Source organism: Neovison vison, chromosome 11 (genome assembly GCF_020171115.1).
Source record: "Neovison vison isolate M4711 chromosome 11, ASM_NN_V1, whole genome shotgun sequence".
In the NCBI taxonomy this organism is placed as follows: Eukaryota; Metazoa; Chordata; class Mammalia; order Carnivora; family Mustelidae; genus Neogale; species Neogale vison.
The window spans coordinates 103,308,054-103,329,955 of record NC_058101.1 but is presented as its reverse complement, the minus strand read 5'-3'; the positions used below and the strand labels follow the sequence as shown (position 1 = coordinate 103,329,955).

At 38.8% G+C, this 21,902-nt stretch overlaps 1 protein-coding gene across 1 annotated transcript in view; it reads left to right on the top strand.

Annotated features, from left to right (window-relative positions):
* Positions 1–21,902, top strand: part of ARHGEF38 (Rho guanine nucleotide exchange factor 38) — a 132,819-nt gene that overhangs the window by 22,795 nt on the left and 88,122 nt on the right. Inside the window, exon 2 of the mRNA XM_044224362.1 lies at positions 12,487–12,671. Coding sequence (XP_044080297.1) covers positions 12,487–12,671 — 185 coding nt within the window. The remainder of the gene's footprint in view (positions 1–12,486; positions 12,672–21,902) is intronic.

Below are 21,902 nucleotides of genomic sequence, written 5' to 3'. Positions count from 1 at the left end.
AGGCCCAATAGTGAGTATTTATCCCATCCCTACTCCTTCTAGAGGCTTCTGAGCTCAAAGTACTGAGATTTCTAAACTCTCATGCAGGATCTTTTTATATGCTGAATGTTTTCATGGGGGTTGGGAGCCAGGAAGTCTCTATAAGGGCTTCCTTTGTATCTTGTCTTCTACTTTCCTGAGATGTTTGGATCCTATTTTTATTTAACTGGAATTCTTAGTGAGATAACATTTTCAGAGAGATTACAACAGTGGCTACATTCCAAATTCCCCTATACTTGAAATCAATGGCCTTTTGTCCTAAAATAGAAATAACAAGGGGGACAAGATCAAAGACTTTTTCTCTCAGAATTCTTTACACATTATTGCAACGTCTTCCAGCATCTAATGTTTCACATAAGAAATTTAATTCAAGTCCTAGATTCTTCCTAATGTTTTCATCCAAGAAGTTTGTAAGAGTTTCTCTTTATCCTTGGAATTTAGAAATTTCCCCAGAGTATGTTTAGGTATGCTCCTCTTTGTGTGTTTCCCTTTTAATGTGAAAAGCATCAAAGTTTAACATTTTAGGACTAGAAAATTTTGCCAGGTTCATGGGTTACACTTTATATTTGTTTATTTCTCTCTGCCAGTTCAGGTGTCTTTCCTAGAATAATCTTCCATATCTTGCATGTTTCCCTCTTCATTTCCATCCTGTTCTTTTCTGCATTTCAAGCTTCCATTCGGGACCATTTGCTCTCTGAGCAAGGTATAGCTTTTGGAATTATTTTTAATGAGGATATTTTAGTGGCAAACTAAGATCTTGTTTCTCTGAACTATGTTTATTTTATTATCATTTCTGAGAAACATTTCCTAGGCTTACAGTTCTAGGGTGTCAGTTTGTTTCTCTTAGCCCTTTGAAGATATTATTCTACTATCCTCTGGATCTGCCATTGGTGTTGTGAAGGCAGCCGCGAGTCTATTCATTATCCCTTTTTATGAAATGTGTCCTTTTTTTACTGCCTGTTCTTAAGATCTTCTATTCATTCTCATTGTATTGAAGTTTCAAACACTATGTCTAGGTGTAATTTTCTAATTTGATCTATCTTGTTTGGAATTCATTGTAATTTCTGATTCTGAGGATTAATGTCTTTTGAAAATTCGGAAAAGTCCTTAGCAATTAGTACTTCAATTATTGCCTCTCCCTTACATTCTCTACTATACTCTATGAAACTCCAATTAAGCGCTTGTTAGATGCTCTCATTCAATTCTCAGTGTTCCCTATGCTGTGTTCCCTATATTGTACATCACATCGCCTCTCTCTGTTACGTTCTCTATAATATCTTTTGCTTGAATTAATTCTGCTTTGTATAATTTACTATTTTACCCTGTCATTGACATTTTGTTCCACTAGTTTTAAAACTTTCATTATGAATTTTAGTTTTCAAAGTTACATTTTACTCTTTTAAAATCTACTTGGTTGGGGCGCCTGAGTGTCTCAGATGGTTAAGCATCAGCTTTAGGCTCAGGTCATGATCTCCAGGTCCTGGGATCGAGCCCCAGGGGCCCCCAGGTCAGGGAGATTCTACTTCTTCCCTCTCCCTCTGCCTCTCCCTCTTCTTGTTCTCTCTCGGTCTCTCTCTTTTTCTCAAATGAGTAAATAAAATATTAAAAAAGTAATCCTAAAAAAATCTACTTGGTTATTTTTTTTTTAATTTTATTTATTTATCAGAGAGAGAGAGGGAGAGAGCGAGCACAGGCAGACAGAATGGCAGGCAGAGTCAGAGGGAGAGGCAGGCTCCCTGCGGGGCAAGGAGGCCAATGTGGGACTCGATCCCAGGATGCTGGGATCATGACCTGAGCCGAAGGCAGCTGCTTAACCAACTGAGCCACCCAGGCGTCCCTACTTGGTCATTTTTATAGTTTCCTATTTCTTGCTTAAAATTTCAAACCACTTTTTGTTTCTTTAGACCTATTAAAAAATGCATCTCTAATAACTTCACTATCTCAAGCTTTGTGTGTATAACTGTGCTATTTTTCCCCCCATATCTGACTCATGGTGTCTTGTTTCCTTGTGTGCTTTAGAATGTATTCTCATGTGAGCTCATATGCCTTGCAAAATATTTGTGGGAATTAAGTGAGACCTAATTGAAGTTCTATTCGAATTCATTGTTTTGTTCTTAATTTTCTTTCTTGTATTTCCCTTTGATTTATGTATTCTCCTCACCTTTTAATCTCTAGATTCTTAAATCATTAATTTATAGTCTTGCTTCTTTTCTTATACATGAATTTAAGACTACATATTTTCTGTAAGTAATGCTTTAGCTACATTACACATGAATATAATATTTTTCTTATCTTTTGAAATAAATATCTTCTATTTATTTTTATGATTTCTTCTATGGCCCATCAGTTACTCAGGAGTTTTTTTAATTTAATTCCACATCAAATAGGACTTAAATTTTTTCCTGGGTATTTACTTCTAATTCAATTGCATTATTGTAGTCATAATTCTTAAATATTGAGCTTTGAAATTTATGGCCTGGAATATGGTATATTTTCATAAAAGCTGTGTATGTCCTTAAAAATTGTGTACTCCTGAAACAAATAATACATTATATGTTAATTAATTGAACTTAAATTTTGAAAAATTAATCTTAAAATAAAAAGAAAGGGAAATCTCTGATTATTGAGCACACATTTTTTTTCTATCCTAAGTGGACTGTTACTGAAATGTGTTTATAAAACAACATTATTACAGGGTGCCTGGGTGGCTCAGTGGGTTAAAGCCTCTGCCTTTGGCTCAGGTCATGATCTCAGGGTCCTGGGATTGAGCCCTGCATTGGGCTCTCTGCTCAGCAGGGAGCCTTCTTCCCCCCCTCTCTCTTCCTGCCTCTTTGCCTGCTTGGGATCTCGGTCTGTCAAATAAATTAATAAAATCTTAAAAAAAAAACCCAAACAATCATTATTACAGATGATCTGTCAAATTCTTCTTGCAACTTTTTTACTTTATGCATCACTTTTGAAACCATGTTATATAGTACACACAAAATTAAAATGTTCATGTCAGGAAGAATAATCCATCATTATATAGTGCTTACTTTTACTTTTGCCTTCAAGTTCATTTTGTCAGATATAAAAAGAGCTTCACTGTCTCTCTTTTAATTATTATTGGCTTGTAACCTTTTTTACTTTTAACTTTCAAACTTTTCGTGTGTTTTTTTTCTCTCCTTTGTAAACAACACAAAATTGCTTGTTCTTTTTAAGCCCAATTGGGTATGCTTGTCATTTGACTCACTACAAGTGTCATATTTTGGCTTTACTATCTTGTATTTGTTCCTCTCTTTCTGTTTTCTCTTTTCTTCTTTTGAATTGCTTTTTTTCCTTCAAATTACATTTTTGCATCTATGGGTTTTGAAGTTTCACCTGCTGTTTCCATGATTTTAATGGATGGCCTTAAAATTTTAACATGCATGCCTAATTGAAAAGCATCTAAATTTTGTCAAAACTTTTATCTTTCCTGCAACACTAGAAAGTTTAAATGTTTAAGATGCTTACTAAGCACCACAGTCTCTGCCAAGCTGCCCACTCCTCCAGTTTGCTTCCTGCCTCCCCCTCTACCACCCACCCCACCTGTCCATCCCACTTCAGCCACACTGGCCTCCTTCCTGATCCTTGAATAGGCCATACACATCCTCCCCACTCGCTGGTTCCTCTGCTGAAAACTACATACCCAAGATAACTGCATGACTGTCTCTCATCTTTTAAACCTGCTTAATTTGAGACCTTCCCCACTATCTTGTTTAAAGTTGCACACATTTTGGGTGCCTGGGTGGCTCAGTTCGTTAATTGTCTGCCTTGGGCCTAGGTCATGATCTCAGAGCCCTGGGATCAAGTCGACATCTGGCCCCCTGCTCAGTGGGGAGTCTGCTTCTCCCTTTCCCTCGGTCTTTGCCTCAAACCCCTGCTCTTTTACTCTGTCTCTCTCAAGTAAATAAATAAAATCTTTAAAAAAATAAAATGAAATTGCACACCTTTTAGCACTTCCTAGGAGACCTCATTGCTTTCCTTTTTCCCATACTGCTTACCACCTTTTGGGACACTAAATAAATTCGTATACTAAATAACCAGAATTTAAGCTCCATGAGGAAAGGGATCTGTTTTTTGATGTTTTATAAACTGCTGTATCCCAGCCCCTAGGACAGGTTGAGACTCATAATAGGCTCTTAATTATTGTTAAGCATTCAGTGAATCCAAGCCCTAAATTCAGATGAGAGCAGACCAATGTCCCCAAGTTATTGGGGAATCCCACCCATCCTGCTTTTTCTATCACTACCCAGAACCATCGCTAAGACAGATGATTTCTATTGAGGTCTCTCCCTCTGAGGTAGTAGTTCACCTTCTTTTTCTTTCTTTTCCTTTCCTTTTTCCTTTCTCTTCTGACTTTATGGTGTTTCTCCAGTCAGGATCCACTGCTGTTCAGAGACCTTGTCCAGATGCCAGTTCCACATGTCCTGCCTCCTCATCACCCACATACAAGTTCTCATCTTCCTAGTCTACCAGCATCTGTAGATGCCTCCAGGTGGTTTGGTGGTTTTAGCCTCACTGAACTCCCAGGACTGCTTAAAGTTTGCTCCTGCCCTCAGAAGATTACTTACACATTTTTGAAGGCTTATCCATTCATTGGGAGTATTTTTAAATGAATTTTAAGTTTAATTTTTAAACAAATTTTTAAATTTAATTTTAAAAGAATCCTTAAGTGTGTTATCTGGCATTTTCCAAAGTCTCTGAATCTCCCTCAGGCAAGCTGGGATTGCCTTTCTGTGGTCTGTGAAAGGCATGGCCTGCCTTTCTTCCATACATCTATTTCCTCTCTCCACTGGCTTATCTTTAATATTTATGTCATTGAAAATGTTGTCCAACCCTACATCCACTTTCCCAGTGTGATTTTTCTGGCCCATTCTCAAAACCAACTGAACAAAGGCTAAAAAGTAGATTGAAAGAAAAATTCCAACAGACAGTCCCATGTTTGTTTCATTAGCGAAGCTTAAGCCATCAGCAAGATTGATGGCCACTTTTCCTGCTGTGGAAAATTTGAATCTACCGCCTTAACCCTGTTGGTTCAGTTACACTTGCAGAACATCCTGAAAAAGCTGAACCAGGAGATGGCAAGATGAAAACAGGAACTTGTAGAGCTTCTTGGTAACCACAAGATGAGAACTGTTCAACATAACCAAGCTAAGCTTGCTGTACCTGGAGACACTGCTTTGGAAGCTATCCCCAACAATCTCATTGCTTGCTGCAAGTAGTAAACTTTCCCTTCTTGAAAGCAACTTTGGTCAGGTCTTAGGAGTTAGGCTCCCAGATTGAGGAACTCCTTATGTGTTGGGCTACAAAGCTGCTGCGGCACAGGAAGTCTTGAACTGGTAGTGCAGCAAGAATTGCTGAGGAACACTAGAAGGCAGAAGGGGTCTTACAAGCTTGTAGTTCAATGTTCTTAAAAATATTCCCCAGTCTAAACCCTATTAGCTTGGCTCTTAGGCCCCTCCTCCATCTTCAAAACCAGCAATGGCAAGTCAAGTCCCTTTCACTTTAACCTCTCTTGCATTCTCTTCTGCTTTGCTCTTCTGCTTTTAAGAAATAAGGTGATTGGATTGGGTCTACACAGATAATGCAAGATATCTCTCCATCTCAGATTCTTTAAACTTAATCACATTTACAAAATCCCCTTTGCCATGAAAGGTAACCTGTCATTTAAAGGTTCTGAGGATTAGCATGTGGACCTCCCTTCCACTGTCATTATTCTGCCTACTACAATGGGCAAGAATCCAGATTATAAAAACCAGGAGAAAGCATATCAATAGCAGAAAGCTATATCAGGACCACTAATATCCAGAGATGTTTTCCAAAGCCCAGATATCTCTCCAAGCAGAAGTACAACAGTAGATAAACAGAGATCCAGAGAGACCAGCAGGAGATTAACAGAGTCAGATGAATGGGGGAGGGGGGCTCAAGTAGGCAGGATTGAGTAGAATGCCCTTAGCCTAATGGCCATTAGTAGTCTTTCAGGTACCACCCTCAAATTTGTGTGCTAGTATGTTTACATTCTCTGGAATGGCAAAGAACTCTGTGGAAGAAGTTCTTGGGCAACAGTCTCATCACCTGCTAAAGCAATCTCTTGGGCTTCACTTTGAAGATGGAAGCAGTTGGCATTTTCAATGCAATTGGCACTCCCAGACTATTTAGATAATAGACCACCAGCAGAGTATCTTCTTTAGGATTTTTTTTTTCCTTCTATCTCTCCTTATAGATTGACTAGCTGTGGTTTGGGTTCCTATCTCATTTGTACAATTGTGTGGAAAGTAGCACGAAATAATCAATACAAGCCAGCATTTTTTTTTTTTTACCATTTCCCCTAATTACATGCCTTGGCATGCAGAGATACAGATTTAACAAATATTTTGCTGTTAAATAGTGATGATTACCCACTCTCTAGATTGCAAAATGTCTTCCTAATATCCCTCCTCCCCTATTAGGCGGGTTTCATATTTTAGGTTATGTTACTTACAGCACTTGTACTTCCAGATACAAAGATCCCTATCAGATAGGAAGGCACTTTTCTAAAAGCAATAGAAAAAATGGAGCTTAACACCTAGAAATTTCCGTATCTCAGAAAAAAATGTCTAGGAGGAGGGAGACTCTTCCTATCTTTCCACACCATCATCCACTGTGCAAAGGTGTTCATTCCCATGGTGATCACGCCATGGTCCCAGCTTAGCCACTGCCCCCTCAGGACTCACATCCACATTCCAGACAGGAAAAAGAAGGCAACAGCCATGAGGTGTACAAGGTGAAAGAAAAGGTATCCCAATCAAGTTTTCCTTGTCCCAAGTCCTGAGAGTCCCTCTCAGAGATTTCTGCTTACATCTCATTGACCATAAGTGGACCATAGATTGAAAAAGAATCTAAGAAGTAAGCATTTTTATTTATTCAGTGTTCAGTTTATGAAAGACAACAGGAGATTACCTGTTGGGCAGGCAAATGGCAGTGCCTGACAAGTATTCTGCTCTTATAAAGAATAAAGATATATGTTCATATATATACTTAAGAAAAGATAGCCACTAAATGCTGACACAGCTGAAAAACTGATTTGTGAAAGAATATGAATATGAGTCCATTAATACAAAACAAAAACTGAGAAAAAGCAAAACTATCTGCTGTATGTATGCTTGTAATCACAAGGAAATATTTGGGAACGTTTATAGCCTAAACAGGAATACAACCAATAATACAGTGAAAATTATATTACAGATAATAAATAGGGATTACATTTGATAATTATAGCAAATATATACAGAACATCTACTATATTAAATATTGCCAGGCACTGCTGAATTGAGCAAACATTAATTCATTTTATCTTTATAATCATTTTATAAGGTTTTATTAATATTACCCTTAATTTACAGATCAGGAAGTTGACACAAAAAGAGTTAAATAACTTGTCCAAGGCCAAGATCTAATAAGTATTAGAGGTGTAGTTTACCCAGAAAATCTAGTCCACAGTCTAGGCACTTAATCCCTGTAATATGTATTATTTTATCATATGAAAAAAAAAACCCAATTACCTCTCTTTAAAATTCATCCCAAAGGGGTGTCTGGGTGGCTCAGTCCATTAAGCATCTGCCTTCAGCTTGAGTCATGATCCCAGGGTCCTGGGATTGAGCCCTACATTGGGCCCCCTGCACAGAGGGAAGTTGGCTTCTCCCTCTCCCTCTTTCTCTGCCCCTCTCCCTGCTCATACTCTCTATCTCTCTCTCTCAAATAAATAAATACAATCTTTCCAAAAATAAAAAAAATAAAATCCACTCCAAAACAGCAGTAACAGTAGTAATAACAACAAAGCAGAAAGTGTGTACATGAAGCAAAACTTGGACAATCATTGCAGATTGTCTTCAGACCTCCCCAAAGATGTTTTTCCCTTTGGGTTCCTTTTCATCTCCTTAAAAACCAAGTTTCTCCCCATGCATACACCCAAGGCAGGGAAGCTGCTCAGGATTCCAAACCCCAGCTTGAGTCTCACTTTCCTCCAAGAGCAGCACCCCTATTTTTTTCTCCACTTCCTCTCCCAACTGAACATGGCTCTCCCCGTACTTCAGAAACATGTCTTTTTCTTGACAAGTTGGTAACTATAATAAAATGGGATAGTTGTTTGCCCAAGGTGGTGGAAAAGTTTGAGAATGTAGAGAAATGAAACCTTGCATTCTAATGTCTATAGAAATAATGAATACTTAGATTGTTTTGAAGATCTCAAGGAACTTCCACATACAGATGCTCCTTTAATTCAGTCTTCCTGTTGACGTGATGATGGTTTTCATTCCTATTCTATAGATGAGGAATCTGAGTCTCTGCGAGGCTATCTAATTTATCCACCATGTTCTTGCTGCTAGGAGTGGCAGAGCTGATGCTAAGTCTGATTATTCTTTCCCCAAACTGCAGCCACCTCCTTTTACATAAACTTCCTCTGTTGAGAATTTCCACAGGTTACCTATGAAATCTGTGGCTCGAATAGTGAAAATTAATGATCACTGCTGGAAAAATAAAGCTCGAGTGTGAAAGAAATAGAAGATTAGAAAAAGCATGCCATTTACCTGAAACTGTTTGCATGCACTGTGGCATATATATATATATATTTTAGATTTTATTTATTTATTTGAGAGAGAGTGTGAGCAGGGTTCGGGTGGGGGCAGGCTCCCTACTGAGCAAGAGCCTGATGTGGGGCTCTATCCCAGGACCTCAGGATCATGATCTGAGTGAAAGGCAGATGCTTAGCCAACTGAGCCACTCAGCTACCCCGCCTGCCGCCAGTGGCATATTTTGATTAAAACCATCTAGCCTTTGGGCCTGTCTCACTTTAATTTTGACATAGTCTTGTAATTTAAGCTAACTGCTAGAAAATACTCATGTCTAATGAATGAACTCTATTTTTCCTTCTTTCCTAAATACTTAGCTCCTCTGTTCCTTTATCTAGAAAAAAAAAGGTTATTATAGCTGACTGATTTGGGTGATCTACATTGGTAATAATCATGTGTTACAAATGTTTTATAAAACATAGCATAACTAAAAGATGCAAGTTTAAAAGTAGGGAAGGATCTCATAAAAATAAAACTTGTCCCCACAGTGCATTGTGAAGAGTTTGTTGGTTTAAGAAAGGCAAATATGGAAAGTGTTTAGAGATTGGATCATGAAATGATGCAATCCAGGCCTTTGTTTCTGCAGTAAACTTGTGTCAAAAGAGGAAACAAAGGTATCTCATAAGATATGAACTCCAGATTCTCTGAAAAGATGTTTATACTTGAAGGGAGAAGTTTCTGAAAATCAATATCTTGAATGACACTTGATTTCCATCACCGTGACTCCCCTAACTTGGCTCTGAACACGTTGTGGACCTGCATTAGAAAATCTAAGCAGTTTTTAATTGATATATCTGATGTTGGACATTTGAAGTGCAGTAACTGGAGGGGTGCCTGGGAGGCTCAGTGGGTTAAAACCTCTGCCTTCGGCTCAGGTCATGATCTCAGGGTCCTGGGATCAAGCCCCACATCAGGCTCTTTGCTCAGCAGGGACCCTACTTCCTCCTCTCACTCTGCCTGCCTTTCTGCCTACTTGTGATCTCTGGCTGTCAAATAAATAAATAAAATCTTAAAAAAAAATAAAGTGCAATAACTGGAAAATCTGTGAAATAGGTTGAATTGGTATAGGAATTGAGTCCTGGAATTCAGGAGTAAAGGGAACCTGAGAATGGATTTTAGGGATATCTCTTTGCCAATGCTTAGGGAAGAATACTTTCTCCTTGCTAGCCCTCCAAATCATTGACAGATTATAAGGCACAAAAAGTTTAGAATGTGGAGAAGTAGGTATCAGTCAAAACAGTTTTTCAACAGGGTCCCTTTTATTTTCAAGGCATTAGGTAATAACTGGATACAATCTGAAACGGTTTGTCAGCTCTCTACTAGTGAGGTTTCTTTCTATGAGCTAATTCATATGTCGCAGGAGAAAGGAACCCCCGTCGTTCCCCCCCTGCCCTGTTAAAGAGGCTCACAAAGGTCTACTTGTGTATACAACCTGCTCACTGCGTCTCTCCTGCTCAGTGACCTGCCTTCCTCTTTTAGATCCAAAATAATTCATAGGAAAGATGCCTCACTGTAACGTTTCCTTTTGAATTTGGGATGCTAAGAGGCAGATTTCTTCTACTTTCCAACAAAAAATATTAGCAAGCATCCAAAAATTCTCATAACATAACTCAAGATATGAAAGCTGCAGACCTCCTCATGCATTCCTTCTCTTTCCTTGCATAGATTTTTTCTTCTTACAGAACTTAATTAGATTATTTCTTTGGCACCAAATGTCCCCAGCCTTGTAAAACTCTGGGCTCTCAGAGGCCATTTGTCAAATCCATCATCTTTTCTGCTAAAGGAAGAGTAGTTACTGGGCAGAGGATGTGGAAGCGTATTCACTTGCAAGTCAGGATCGCTTAAAGACCCATCTAGGGTACCTGTCAAACTAATGTTGGAAATACCTTCAACCAACATCCACAGATGTTTGATTATGGAGCCTCTGGCTGAATTCCTGGGATGAATGGGCCAAGGAGAGAGGAGTGTTCCTTACTTCTTCTAGGAGCAGTCTCTACATTGAGAATTATGTTGAACCCTCTACTGGAATGATTCTCCAGTTGTTTTAGCCTTGTTTCTGGAGTGAGCCGAGAGAAAATTCTCTCTTTATTTCCGTTTCCATACACTGTGTACTTTTTTTTTCTCTCCATACAGACCCTTTATAAGCCCTTTTGTAAAGCTCTACATTCTCAGGAGGTAGTTCAGCATCGAAGATATCACATACCGGTTACTAGAATCACTTTAGTTTTGGGGCGCCTGGGTGGCTCAGTGGGTTAAAGCCTCTGCCTTCAGCTCAGGTAGTGATCCCGGAATCCTGGGATCGAGCTCCAAATCAGGGTCTCTCCTCAGCAGGGACCGTGCTTCCTCCTCTCTCTCTCTCTCTCTGCCTGCCTCTCTGCCTACTTGTGATCTCTATCTGTCAAATAAATAAATAAAATCTTTAAAAAAAAAAAGAATCACTTTAGTTTTAAAGGAAATAAAATTACTTTTGCAATGGGAGACATTAAGATGAACATGAAATTTGTGATGACTTCAAGCTCGAAGAAAATTCATTTACACAATGCGCATACTGCCGTATTATCTATCACTGCTCTGACTTCATCTGTGACCTCGTTTGGGGCTTCCAAAATTTTCCATTGCTGTGGGAAGCTCATTCTTGAAGACATTTAGCTTTCTCATATTATAACTCTGGCTCTACGTGAGCCTTCCCATTTATCTCAATATCTCCTCTGCACAGTGAATTTTTTAAAAAATTTTATTTATTTATTTGACACTCAGAGATAACAAGTAGGCAGAGAGACAGGCAGAGAGAGAGGAAGAAGCAGGCTCCCTGCCGAGCAGAGAGCCCCATGCGGGGCTCGATCCCAGGACCCTGAGATCATGACCTGAGCCAAAGGCAGAGGCTTTAACCCACTGAGCCACCCAGGTGCCCCTGCACAGTGAATTTTTTAATTGAAATTTTCCAGTTGGCAGTTCAAGAATTTTGAAATAACAAGATACCCCTGATATTGAAGATGGGCTGTGAAAAATCCTAGTTGACATGTATTCAGTCTACCACTTCCTCACTCCTCAGTCCATGTCATTGAGGTTTGCATATTATTAAGAATGAAAGGCAATTTTCTTAACTTAAATTAATTAACCAACATACAGTACATCATTAGTTTCCGATGTAGTGTTCAATGATTCATCAGTTGTGTGCAACACCAGTGCTCATTACATCACGTGCCCTCCTTAATGCCCATCACCCGGCTACCCCAACCCTCCACCCATCTCCCTTCCAGCAACCCTCCGTTTGTTTCCTAGAGTTAACAGTCTCTCATGGTTTTTCTCCCTCTACTTCCCTTTCAGTTTTCCCTCCCTTCTCCTATGACTCTCTGTGCTGTTTCTTATATTCCACATATGAATGAAGAGGGACAATTATTTTTAATAATAGGGGCAAAATGGGAAGGCGTTCCACTTACTAATTAAAAATCATCCCTTGATTCAAAAGCAAATGTATGCAGAAGTTCTGAACTGATTTTAATACATTTTTTATTTCCAGCCTGAAGACAAGGTTTATAGCTTAATATAGTAACAAAGGGATATTTTAAAGACAAGCCATGACAGTCAAGTGTCATTCAGCTGACTAGTCAGAAGTATCTCTTCTCTCATCCCTTGTTGCTCATAGTTTCATAGGATTCCAACCTTAGGCCTAACTACTACACACTTCTTCCTAAGAACATACTCTGAAGACACTTTGTGCCTTTTTCCTTGCTAAAAGCAATCCAACCGTGTTTGTAATGATGAAGGAAGAAACCTCAGCAGAATGTCTCACTTGTACATACATGTTTTTATTTAACAGAAAAGATGACTCCCCAGGCCGGGGCTTCTGCCACTGAGACCCTAACTCCGGAGGAGCACCAGGTGCAGAGAATGATGGCAAAGCGTTCGAAAATCATTAAGGAGCTGATACAGACGGAAAAAGACTACCTCAATGATCTCGAGTTGTGCATTAGGGAAGTGGTTCAGCCCTTGAGAAATAAACAGGTAAATGCAACTTGGAGGGCCCCCCCAACCATATCCTAAATATCACCAGCACCATGAAATCAGGTCATCCAAGTACAGTATCTACCACAGCGAGGGTGGAGGAATGGGCCCTTTTCCTTGAGGCCTGGGCTTGGGGTGGTGGAAAGTAGCATCAGATTCATATTTCCTGTGTCAACAGAGGGACATCCAGAGTCCCTCCATCTGGCCAAGAAAACTGGATTCCAAAATATGGGGAGAAGGAAGTTCACAGTTTCTGCCACTTTGAAATTTCTATGTGTTCTTTTCTGGATTCTTACCTGTTGTGAGCAACAGGTTTTCAGCAGTTTAAGAACAAGGCACTTAATTTGATTCAAAGATGATCAAGGACTTGGAAGAAAAAAAATATGTGTTTCCCCCCTACACTGAGAGCTCAATTAAACTTCAGCTGAGTAAAATTCAACATAGAAATTAACCTGAATGTAAGGTAATACTTGAAGTGTTCATAAGTTAATCATTCTCCTCCTTTTTAATCAAGGCCTTTTTGGAGAATTTCTTGTAAGGAATTAGAGTGCAGGTACAAGAATATTCGATTCACATATATGTGCATGTATTAAGTACCTGATATTGTAACTGGCACTGTTCCCAGCTCTGGGGTTACAGCTCAGTATAAGACAAAGTCCTGCCCTTATGGGGTTTACTTTCTAGTGGGAGAGGGGAAGAGTCAGGTGATAACTAACAAGTTAATAAACAAATATAAATTAAAACATATTAGATGGTGGCAAGTATAATGGAGAAAACCAAAGTGGAGACAAGGGATGGAGCATGGGCTCAGAGGGGTAAGGTTTCTATTTCAAATACGGTAGTAAATGCAAACCCTTCCAATGGGGGACATGACAACCAAGAACTGAAAGGGCTAAAAGGTGTTCCAGGCTGAGGGGAGAATAAGAGCGACAACCCTGAGGAGGGATAACCTAATCACGAGGGTGGTAAACAGTCCTCATATGCAGTTGAAACAATATACAAAAGCACAAACTTGGAAGTAAAGATGATCAGAATCCCCCTGCTTAAAGATAATCACCGTTCACATGGTTGGGAAGCATCCTTGCAGGCATCAGTTGGGACATTTACATCACATACACACACACACACACACACACACACACATATTTTGAACATATATTTTTACATAAATGTAACCAAAACTACACAGGTTATTTTATAACATATTCGTTTCATTCAGCAATCTGTTGGATGTTTCTTTTCGTGACTACGGACACTTACAAATGTTTTGCTACTGTTACTGATGCTGAGACACTCTTTTATGATTTGGGTTTTGTCACCTCATCTCCTTAGAATAAATTCCTAGAAGTGGAATTGCTGATCAATATGTATACATATTGGGGATTTTGATAGAAATCTACCAGCTTTACCAATTTACCAAAAAGTCAATACCATTCTAATTTTCATTCTCATTAACAGTGTTTGAGAAGTCAAAACACCTTTTTATATATTCATTATCCATTTATTTTCTTTTCAATCCCTATTCATATTCACATCTCTTGCCCTTTTTAAAAAAAAATAGGTGTTTTTCTTATTATTTTACAAAACCTCTTTATATATTAGGGATATTCTTTTTCATCCCACATGTTACATTTTCTCAATTTTTCTTTTGCCTTCTAATAAGATAAAAACACAGAGGGAGGCAAACCATAAGAGATTCTTAACTATAGGGAACAAATTAAGGATTGCTGGAGGGGAGGGGCGAAGGAGAATGGGGCAACTGGGTGATGGGCATTAATGAGGGCACGTGATGTAATGAGCACTGGGTGTTATATACAAGTGACAAATCACTTAACTTACCACTGAAATTAATAATACACTATATGTTAACTGAATTTAAATTTAAATTTTTTTAAATAACCTTGTTTAAAGTTAAAAAGTTAACCCTGTTTAAGGTTTCTTCATTTGACTTTGCCATGTTTAAGTGATCAAATACATTTAACTTTATGGATTCTGAGTTTGGCATCTTAATACATACCGCATGATTAGAAAAATATTGTTAGCTAGTTGTCACAACTTCAATTATTACATCCTTCCCCCGGGACTTAACAACATCCAGAAGCAGAGTCTATGTACTTAACACAAGTCTCTTCTAAGAAATACTAGAAAAAATACCTGGCCCTACAAGTTAGGGAAAACCAGTATAGATCAGGTGACCTTAATTATAAAAGTTGGGTTTGGTTTTGGTTTAAGATAATATATAAAGAAAAGTGGCAAAGCAGACTTGGGGATTTTTCCTTCATATGAGGTCACATTTAGTTTTACTTTCTCATGACTTTCAACAGGTACTTAGTATTGATCAAGTCTTATTCCAAAGGCTTCCTTGATATTCTTACTTAATCCTCTCACAGTTCTCAAGTTGGAAGGTAACTGACCACTTTCTGAGTCTGGAGATTTCTTATTCATCCTTTAAGGTTAAGAATAACATTAATGATCATGATAGAAAGTTGCTCTCTGGTTTTATTGCTAAATATATAAAAATATTTTTGGTTTTTTCATTTAATATAAACTAGTTGTGTCTGATGTAGCCTTTGTTCTGGGCAGATATTTATGGTTATTAATAAAATGTTTGTTTACATACTTACAAAAATATTAATTTTAAGTGCACATAACATCAAACTCCAGACTCAACAAGAACCTACCCACCTTTATGGTGAGGTTTTACTAGTCATTCCTATTCTCTGAAAAATTTAGACCTTCGTCCAACTTTCCATACCTTCTCCCTCTCTCCAGCTCCGAAATCAATGTCCGGTGATTTCTCTAATCAGGAAAATGGCCCACACAATCGCCAGGCCTCTCCACCTGTTCCTTGACTTGCTCTTATCCTGAGATCTTTCCTTCAACCACCCCTGAGCCCCTCATTCCAGGCACCATTCCCTAGAGCTGTCGTTCTGTTTCTTCACCCCCCTCAAAATCAAAATCTCAGGCTTACGATTCTCGAACCTTCATGTCCTGTCTTCTAGCCCACTCCCACTGCTTCCCTCTCCCTGACAAGTTTTGGATGCCACAAGGGCTAAAGTCCTTTCTCATCATTTCATTGGGAAAATAGACACGATACGAAGATCCTGCACTCTCTCAACACCACACCTATCAACTTACCTGCATTTCTACCCATGTCAGCTGGCTAGTTGTTTGCTTCTAATTAAGGACAACTTCTCTACTAATGCCATGGACTCTATCCCCTCAGGCTTCCTCAAGGATTTCACTTCTGCCAGTGTCCTTTCTTCTTCCTGTATGTTGATTTTACCCTCCTTATTGGATCAATCCATCACTATTACCTGCTATCTTAAAAAAGCAAAAACTCTCTCTTGACTCTAAAAGAATTATCTAGGGGAGCCTCGGTGGCTCAGGTCATGATCTCAGGGTCCTGGGATCGAGAGCCCTGCCCCATGTTGGGCTTCCTGCTCAGCGGGAAGCCTGCTTCTCCCTCTCCCACTCCCCGTCCCCCTTGTGTTCTCTCTCTTGCTGTCTCTTGTTCTGTCAAATAAATAAACAAAATCTTAAAAAAAACCTCTGCATTTAAAAGAATTGTCTGTATTCTCTTTCCCTTTTTAAGTTGAAATACATAATATGTATAAAACCATATGTGACTAAGACATTTCAAAATAAGCACAATTTACCGACAGTCTGTATTTGTGGTGAGTTAATGATCAATATTTAAAAAGACAATATGAGGCACCTGGGTGTCTTAATCAGTTAAGCACTTGACTTTTGATTCCTGCTTGGGTCATGGTCTCAGGTCATGAGATGAAGCCTCGTGTTCGCTCTGTGCATGGAGCCTGCTTAAGATTCGCTCTCGCCCTCTGCCCCTCCCCGACATCGTGCCTGCTTTCTAAAGAGCACTTTTTAAAAATCAAATGGAATAAGACGTTTATTCAGTATGCAAATGTTCTCAATTTTAAACTGTTTATCACACCGGTGAGTTAAACTGGCCCCACCATTATACATGCCGTTGTTGAGCTATAATCTCATACATGCACTCTGATCATTGTTTGTGTTTTTGCTTTGTTTTTCTTATTTTTGCTTACTGTGTAACTCTTTTTCTTTTTTTTAATTTATTTATTTGACAGGCAGAGACCACAGCAGGCAGAGAGGCAGGCAGACAGAGAGGGAGAAGCAGGCTTCCCGCTGAGCAGAGAGCCGGACGTGGGGCTCGATCCCAGGACTCTGGGATCATGACCCGAGCCAAAGGCAGAGGCTTTAACCCACTGAGCCACCCAGGCGCCCCTACTGTGTAACTCTTAAGAACAATTTTCAGAATTAGTCTTTCAGACTGTGTAAAATAAAATATTTCCTTCATGATGATATCTAGTTTAGCTGGCATGTTTAACTTCTACTCTCAATACTTTGAATTACTGTTTTCTCACTTCTAACTCCTATTTCCCTTGTTATTCTATTCAGATGGTTTATAGCTTGTTGATTTTCCACAACTGGCACTTCTCTTTGCTTAGATCTTTCAGTGCTCTCTGTCTGCCTCCTTGTGGAATTTGATTTCATTCTAGTGGTCTACTTGGTCCCCTCCACTCACATTAAAATAGTAGTTATTCAGAAGTTTCTCAGTTCTCCTGCCCCATCAACCTTTCCCCTTTAAACCTTGACTAACTAAATAGATGCTCAGGAATTCAGATGAAACATTTATGAGTGCTGAGGCAGTTAATTTACGCCACGAGTTTATTAACCTTACCACTTTTTCAATGTTCATTATTTCCTTCATGTCCTTATTTCTCTTCTAAATGTTTAAATACCACGGTCTTTGCACACAAGCCACCTGTCATCAGTTAGTGTCAAAATTTATAAATTAACACATACAGTGTTTGTATAACCATGAGAACAATCTGCAAACCATACTTAACCTAAACCTGAGGCAACAAAAGTAAATATTGTATATGTGCAAGCTACTCTGGAAGAGACTTCGGGAAGTCATCTAGTCCATGTTTTTTTCTCTTGTTGAGAAACCATCTTTGCCTCCATTGCTGAAAGGATTATCTTCGCTCTGTTGCACTGCTTCATGCCTTTTCTTGACACATCTGATTCATGCCTTTTTAGTCTCAGAAGAAACAAGGTAGTATATGGAAGTTAAAATTGAAAGGAGGAAGTTGAAAACTGAGAAAAGCACTAGGTTATCCCAGTGAGTTTGCACGAATGAGTCAGGGTACTCCTGAGTATGTAGACCTGGCCCTTGAGTTGGCAACCATTCTGTGACAATCATGGTTATATACCTTAATTGTAACTTCAAGGCTTTTCTATAAACAAAACTTCACCTCCCTGAAATCAGGGTCAAACGCAGCAGTTACATCTTCTTTAATAGCAGCATTGTGAGAGGTTTTACAAAGAAGGAAAAATTATCAACAACATTCAGTGTTGAAACATTTAGTGGGAAAACAGGTTCTAGTTATTTATTATCCAAACATGGCAATAGGAGAGATCGTACATTTTTGGCAGTAAGTCAAAATAAATCAAAGCCAGAGCAAACTAATCTAACAATGGAAAAGAGCTTTATGTGTAAGGAAGGGACCAAAAAGTGACTGAAAAGAGTAGTTGAAGGACTCTAAACATGTGTTTTTATTTTTCTTTGTGTTTAATTATATCTTTAATTAAAAAAAAATTACATAACACAAAACTACCAAAAATCTCAGAGACACAGTAATGTCTATAGTTACTCAATTTCCTTCTCTAAAGACCATTACTAGCTTCTTTCTACCCTTCCAGGGGTATTGTATTTTTAAGTGTATATGTTTATATGTACATTCAGCAGATTTTTATTTATATGGTATTCTATTTATTAATTTTGGATTTTGCTAACATTAGCCAATTGTGTGAATTATGAAATTTTGGGTTTTCAGAAAAAAGAGTAAAAGTATCCTATGACTTCGTGTTGATAAGAGTTCAGTTGGAATTATCTGTTGAAATTTGTGTATCCTGGGGTGCCTGGGTGGCTCAGTGGGTTAAAGCCTCTGCCTTCAGCTCGGGTGATGATCCCAGCGTCCTGGGATCGAGCCCCGCATCGGGCTCTCTGCTCAGCGGGGAGCCTGCTTCCTCCCCTCTCTCTCTGCCAGCCTCTCTGCCTACTTGTGATCTCTGTCTGTCAATTAAATGAATAAAATCTTAAAAAAAAAAAAGAAATTTGTGTATCCTATATAGCAGTAATATTTTTATAGCAGTAATTTTTAAAAAATTTTTTATTAGAATATATAGAAGAAAATAGTCACCCATAGCTCTATCACTTAGAAGTAAGTACTGTAAATATTTTTGTTTCCTGACTAATTGTGAAATTGGAATCATACCCTATATGCCATTACGGAATCTCTTCTCCCTGAAAAATATGTTCGCATGTTTTATTTTTAACCACAGATAACAAATATCAACTTAAATGGAAACTGTTTTCTTTTATTTATTGGGAGACCCACATTTGAGGAAAACAGTATCTATGCTCTCTCTGGGTGAAGAGCCCCCCGCCCCCCCCCCCCGTTGGAAAGTGGCGCTGCCAGTGTTATCACGCATGCCCAGGTTAACAGTGGGGTGTTCAGGGTCATGACGGCAGGGATAACACGATGTCCAGCAATTGTTCTGTATGACATATGCAACCCAGCACACTGTACTAACACACTACCTTACCTCTCTCTCAGGGTCCGAAGAGGGGGAGGCAAGTCATAAAACAGGGAATCACGAAAGACAGGAAATTAGGACAAATTCCTAATTTGCCCTTTTTCTTCAAAGGGGAAGAGAAGAGATCACAGAACCCAGGGCATTCTGCTCTCTGCTCTGCCTCTCACTCAAGAGAATTTGCTGTAGTTTAAACTATGGGGTCAGCCCTATTACAGAAGCTTATGTAAGAGGAGGGCTTGCCAAGCCCCCAGAGCACAATGTAGATGAAAGTATCTCAGAAAAAAGACTGGGAAGAGAGGACGTAAAAGCATTATAATAATGAAAACACTGTTGAATATTGTAATACCATGAAAATCCATATACAACCAAAAAGATGGCCATGGCCCAATTTATGTCCTACACAGTGAAGCAAGTCATGACATTTTAATGTAGTAATGTACATGATTTTTATATCCCTTTGGAGTTTGCTGTGATTTTAATGGCGTCCTCCTTACCAGAGGGAACCCATTGTTGTTCTATATAAAGGGGACTGTAGCTTCAGCACCTATTCTGGAAATCACCTAGTCTTCCATCTCCTGCCTTCTGTTTCGAGGTCTCCAGTTGAACAAGACATGTCTGGCTTGACAGCTCAAAGCTGGGTTCCACCTCAGTAGTGTCTACCCTCTGGCTGCCTCACCGTGTGACCAGTGCTCCCATGAGATATACACTACACAGATGCTGTGCCTAGACAGCTTGCTTGGATCTCAGTTTTAGTTTTACTCCTTGGATGCACTCTGGGACATTATGCTCAGTTCTGTCTGAATGTCCTCAACACCCTCCCACCCTAGCCCAGTCCCGATAAGAGAAATTCAAACTTCTCACTTCCCCACAAGAAGAATTCAAACAACGTAATGAAATTTTGCTACTCTCACTGAACAAAGGACAGAATTACGGTTATGAGTGATAGTTCACTGGAACAAGAGAAAAAAGAGTAACTGCAGAAATATTTAGTAAGTATTAAAATATACTTAGCTTTTGTAGGTAGATGATAAATAATTAGAGCTTCTTAAAGCAATTTACTAAAACTTTGGCTGCATACCAAACAGAAGAAACCGTAGGTGAACAAATCTATTTGGTCATGAATTTTTAAGTGTCCTAGAAGGACTCTTGTCAAATTGTCTTCTCTAGCTGTCACTTTCACTAAATGACTTTAACTGTTGCCAGAAGTAATATTCATTTTTGCTTAGTAGGCAACCATGCAAATTTTTCCGTCTTTCTTTTTTTTTCTATTACCCAGCTACTCTTTTTTTGTTAAGACCTAATTTTTTAGAGCAGTTTGATGTTCACAACAAAGCTGAGATAGAAGGTACAGAGATTTCCCATACAATCCCAGGCCCCACATATGCACAACTTCCCTATTATTAACATCCGCCACCAAGGTGTCCCATTTGCTACAGCTGATGAACCTCTACAGATACATTATGATCACCTACATCTCATAGTTTACTGTTCACTCTTGGAATTGTCTGTGGGTTTTGACAGATACATAATGATATATATCCATCATTATGGTGTCATGGACAGTATGTTCATTCCTCTAAAACTCCTCTGTGCTTTACCTGTTTGTCCATCCCAACCCCATCCAATGGTAGTCACTGATCTTTTTACTGACTTGTGCCTTTTTCAGAATGGCATAGAGTCGAAATCATGCAGTATGTACAGGCATACCTTGTTTTATTGTGCTTTGCTTTATTGCCCTTTACAGATCATGAGGTATTTCTGTAGCCTTTTCAGATGGGCTTCTTGACCTTAGTAACATTCTTTTTAGTTTCCTTCACATCTTTTCATGGGTTAACAGCTCATTTATTTTTAGGGCTGAATACTACTCTTCTGAATATACCATGGTTTAATTTATCCATTCACCTACTGAAGGACATCTTTATTGCTTCCAGGCTTAGGTAATTATGAGTAAGGTTGCCATAAACACCCATGTGTTTGCTTTTGTTTGACAAGTTTTCAGTTCATTAGGGTAAAAACCAAGTGGCATAATGTCTGCATTATATGGTAAGAATATATTTAGTTTTATAAAATCCTATCAAACTATCTTTCAAAATGACTGTGTCATTCTGCATTCCTACCAGCATTGAATAAGGGTTCCTGTTGCTTCACATCCTCTGCAGCATTTGGCATTGTGAATGTTCTGGATTTGGGCCAGATACATATGTACTGCTATCTATGGTTGCTTTAATTTGCATTTTTCTGATGACTTGTGATGTGGAACATCATTTCATATGCTTATTTGCTATCTCTGTGTGTTATGTGTTATGGTATCCATTAGAGCCTTTGGCCCATTTTAAAATCAGGTTGTTTCTTTTCTTATTGTTGAGCTTTGAGGGTTCTTTGTATAATTTGAACAATCCTTTATCAGAGGTGCCTTTTGCAAATGATTTCTCCCCCTCTGAGGCCTGTCTGCTTGATCTCTTGACATTGTCCTTCACAGAACAGAAGTATTTAAACTTAATAAAGTACAACTAATCAACCCTTTCTTTCATGAATTATGACTTTGGTGACATGTCTAAATAGTCATCACAATACCCAAAGCCATCT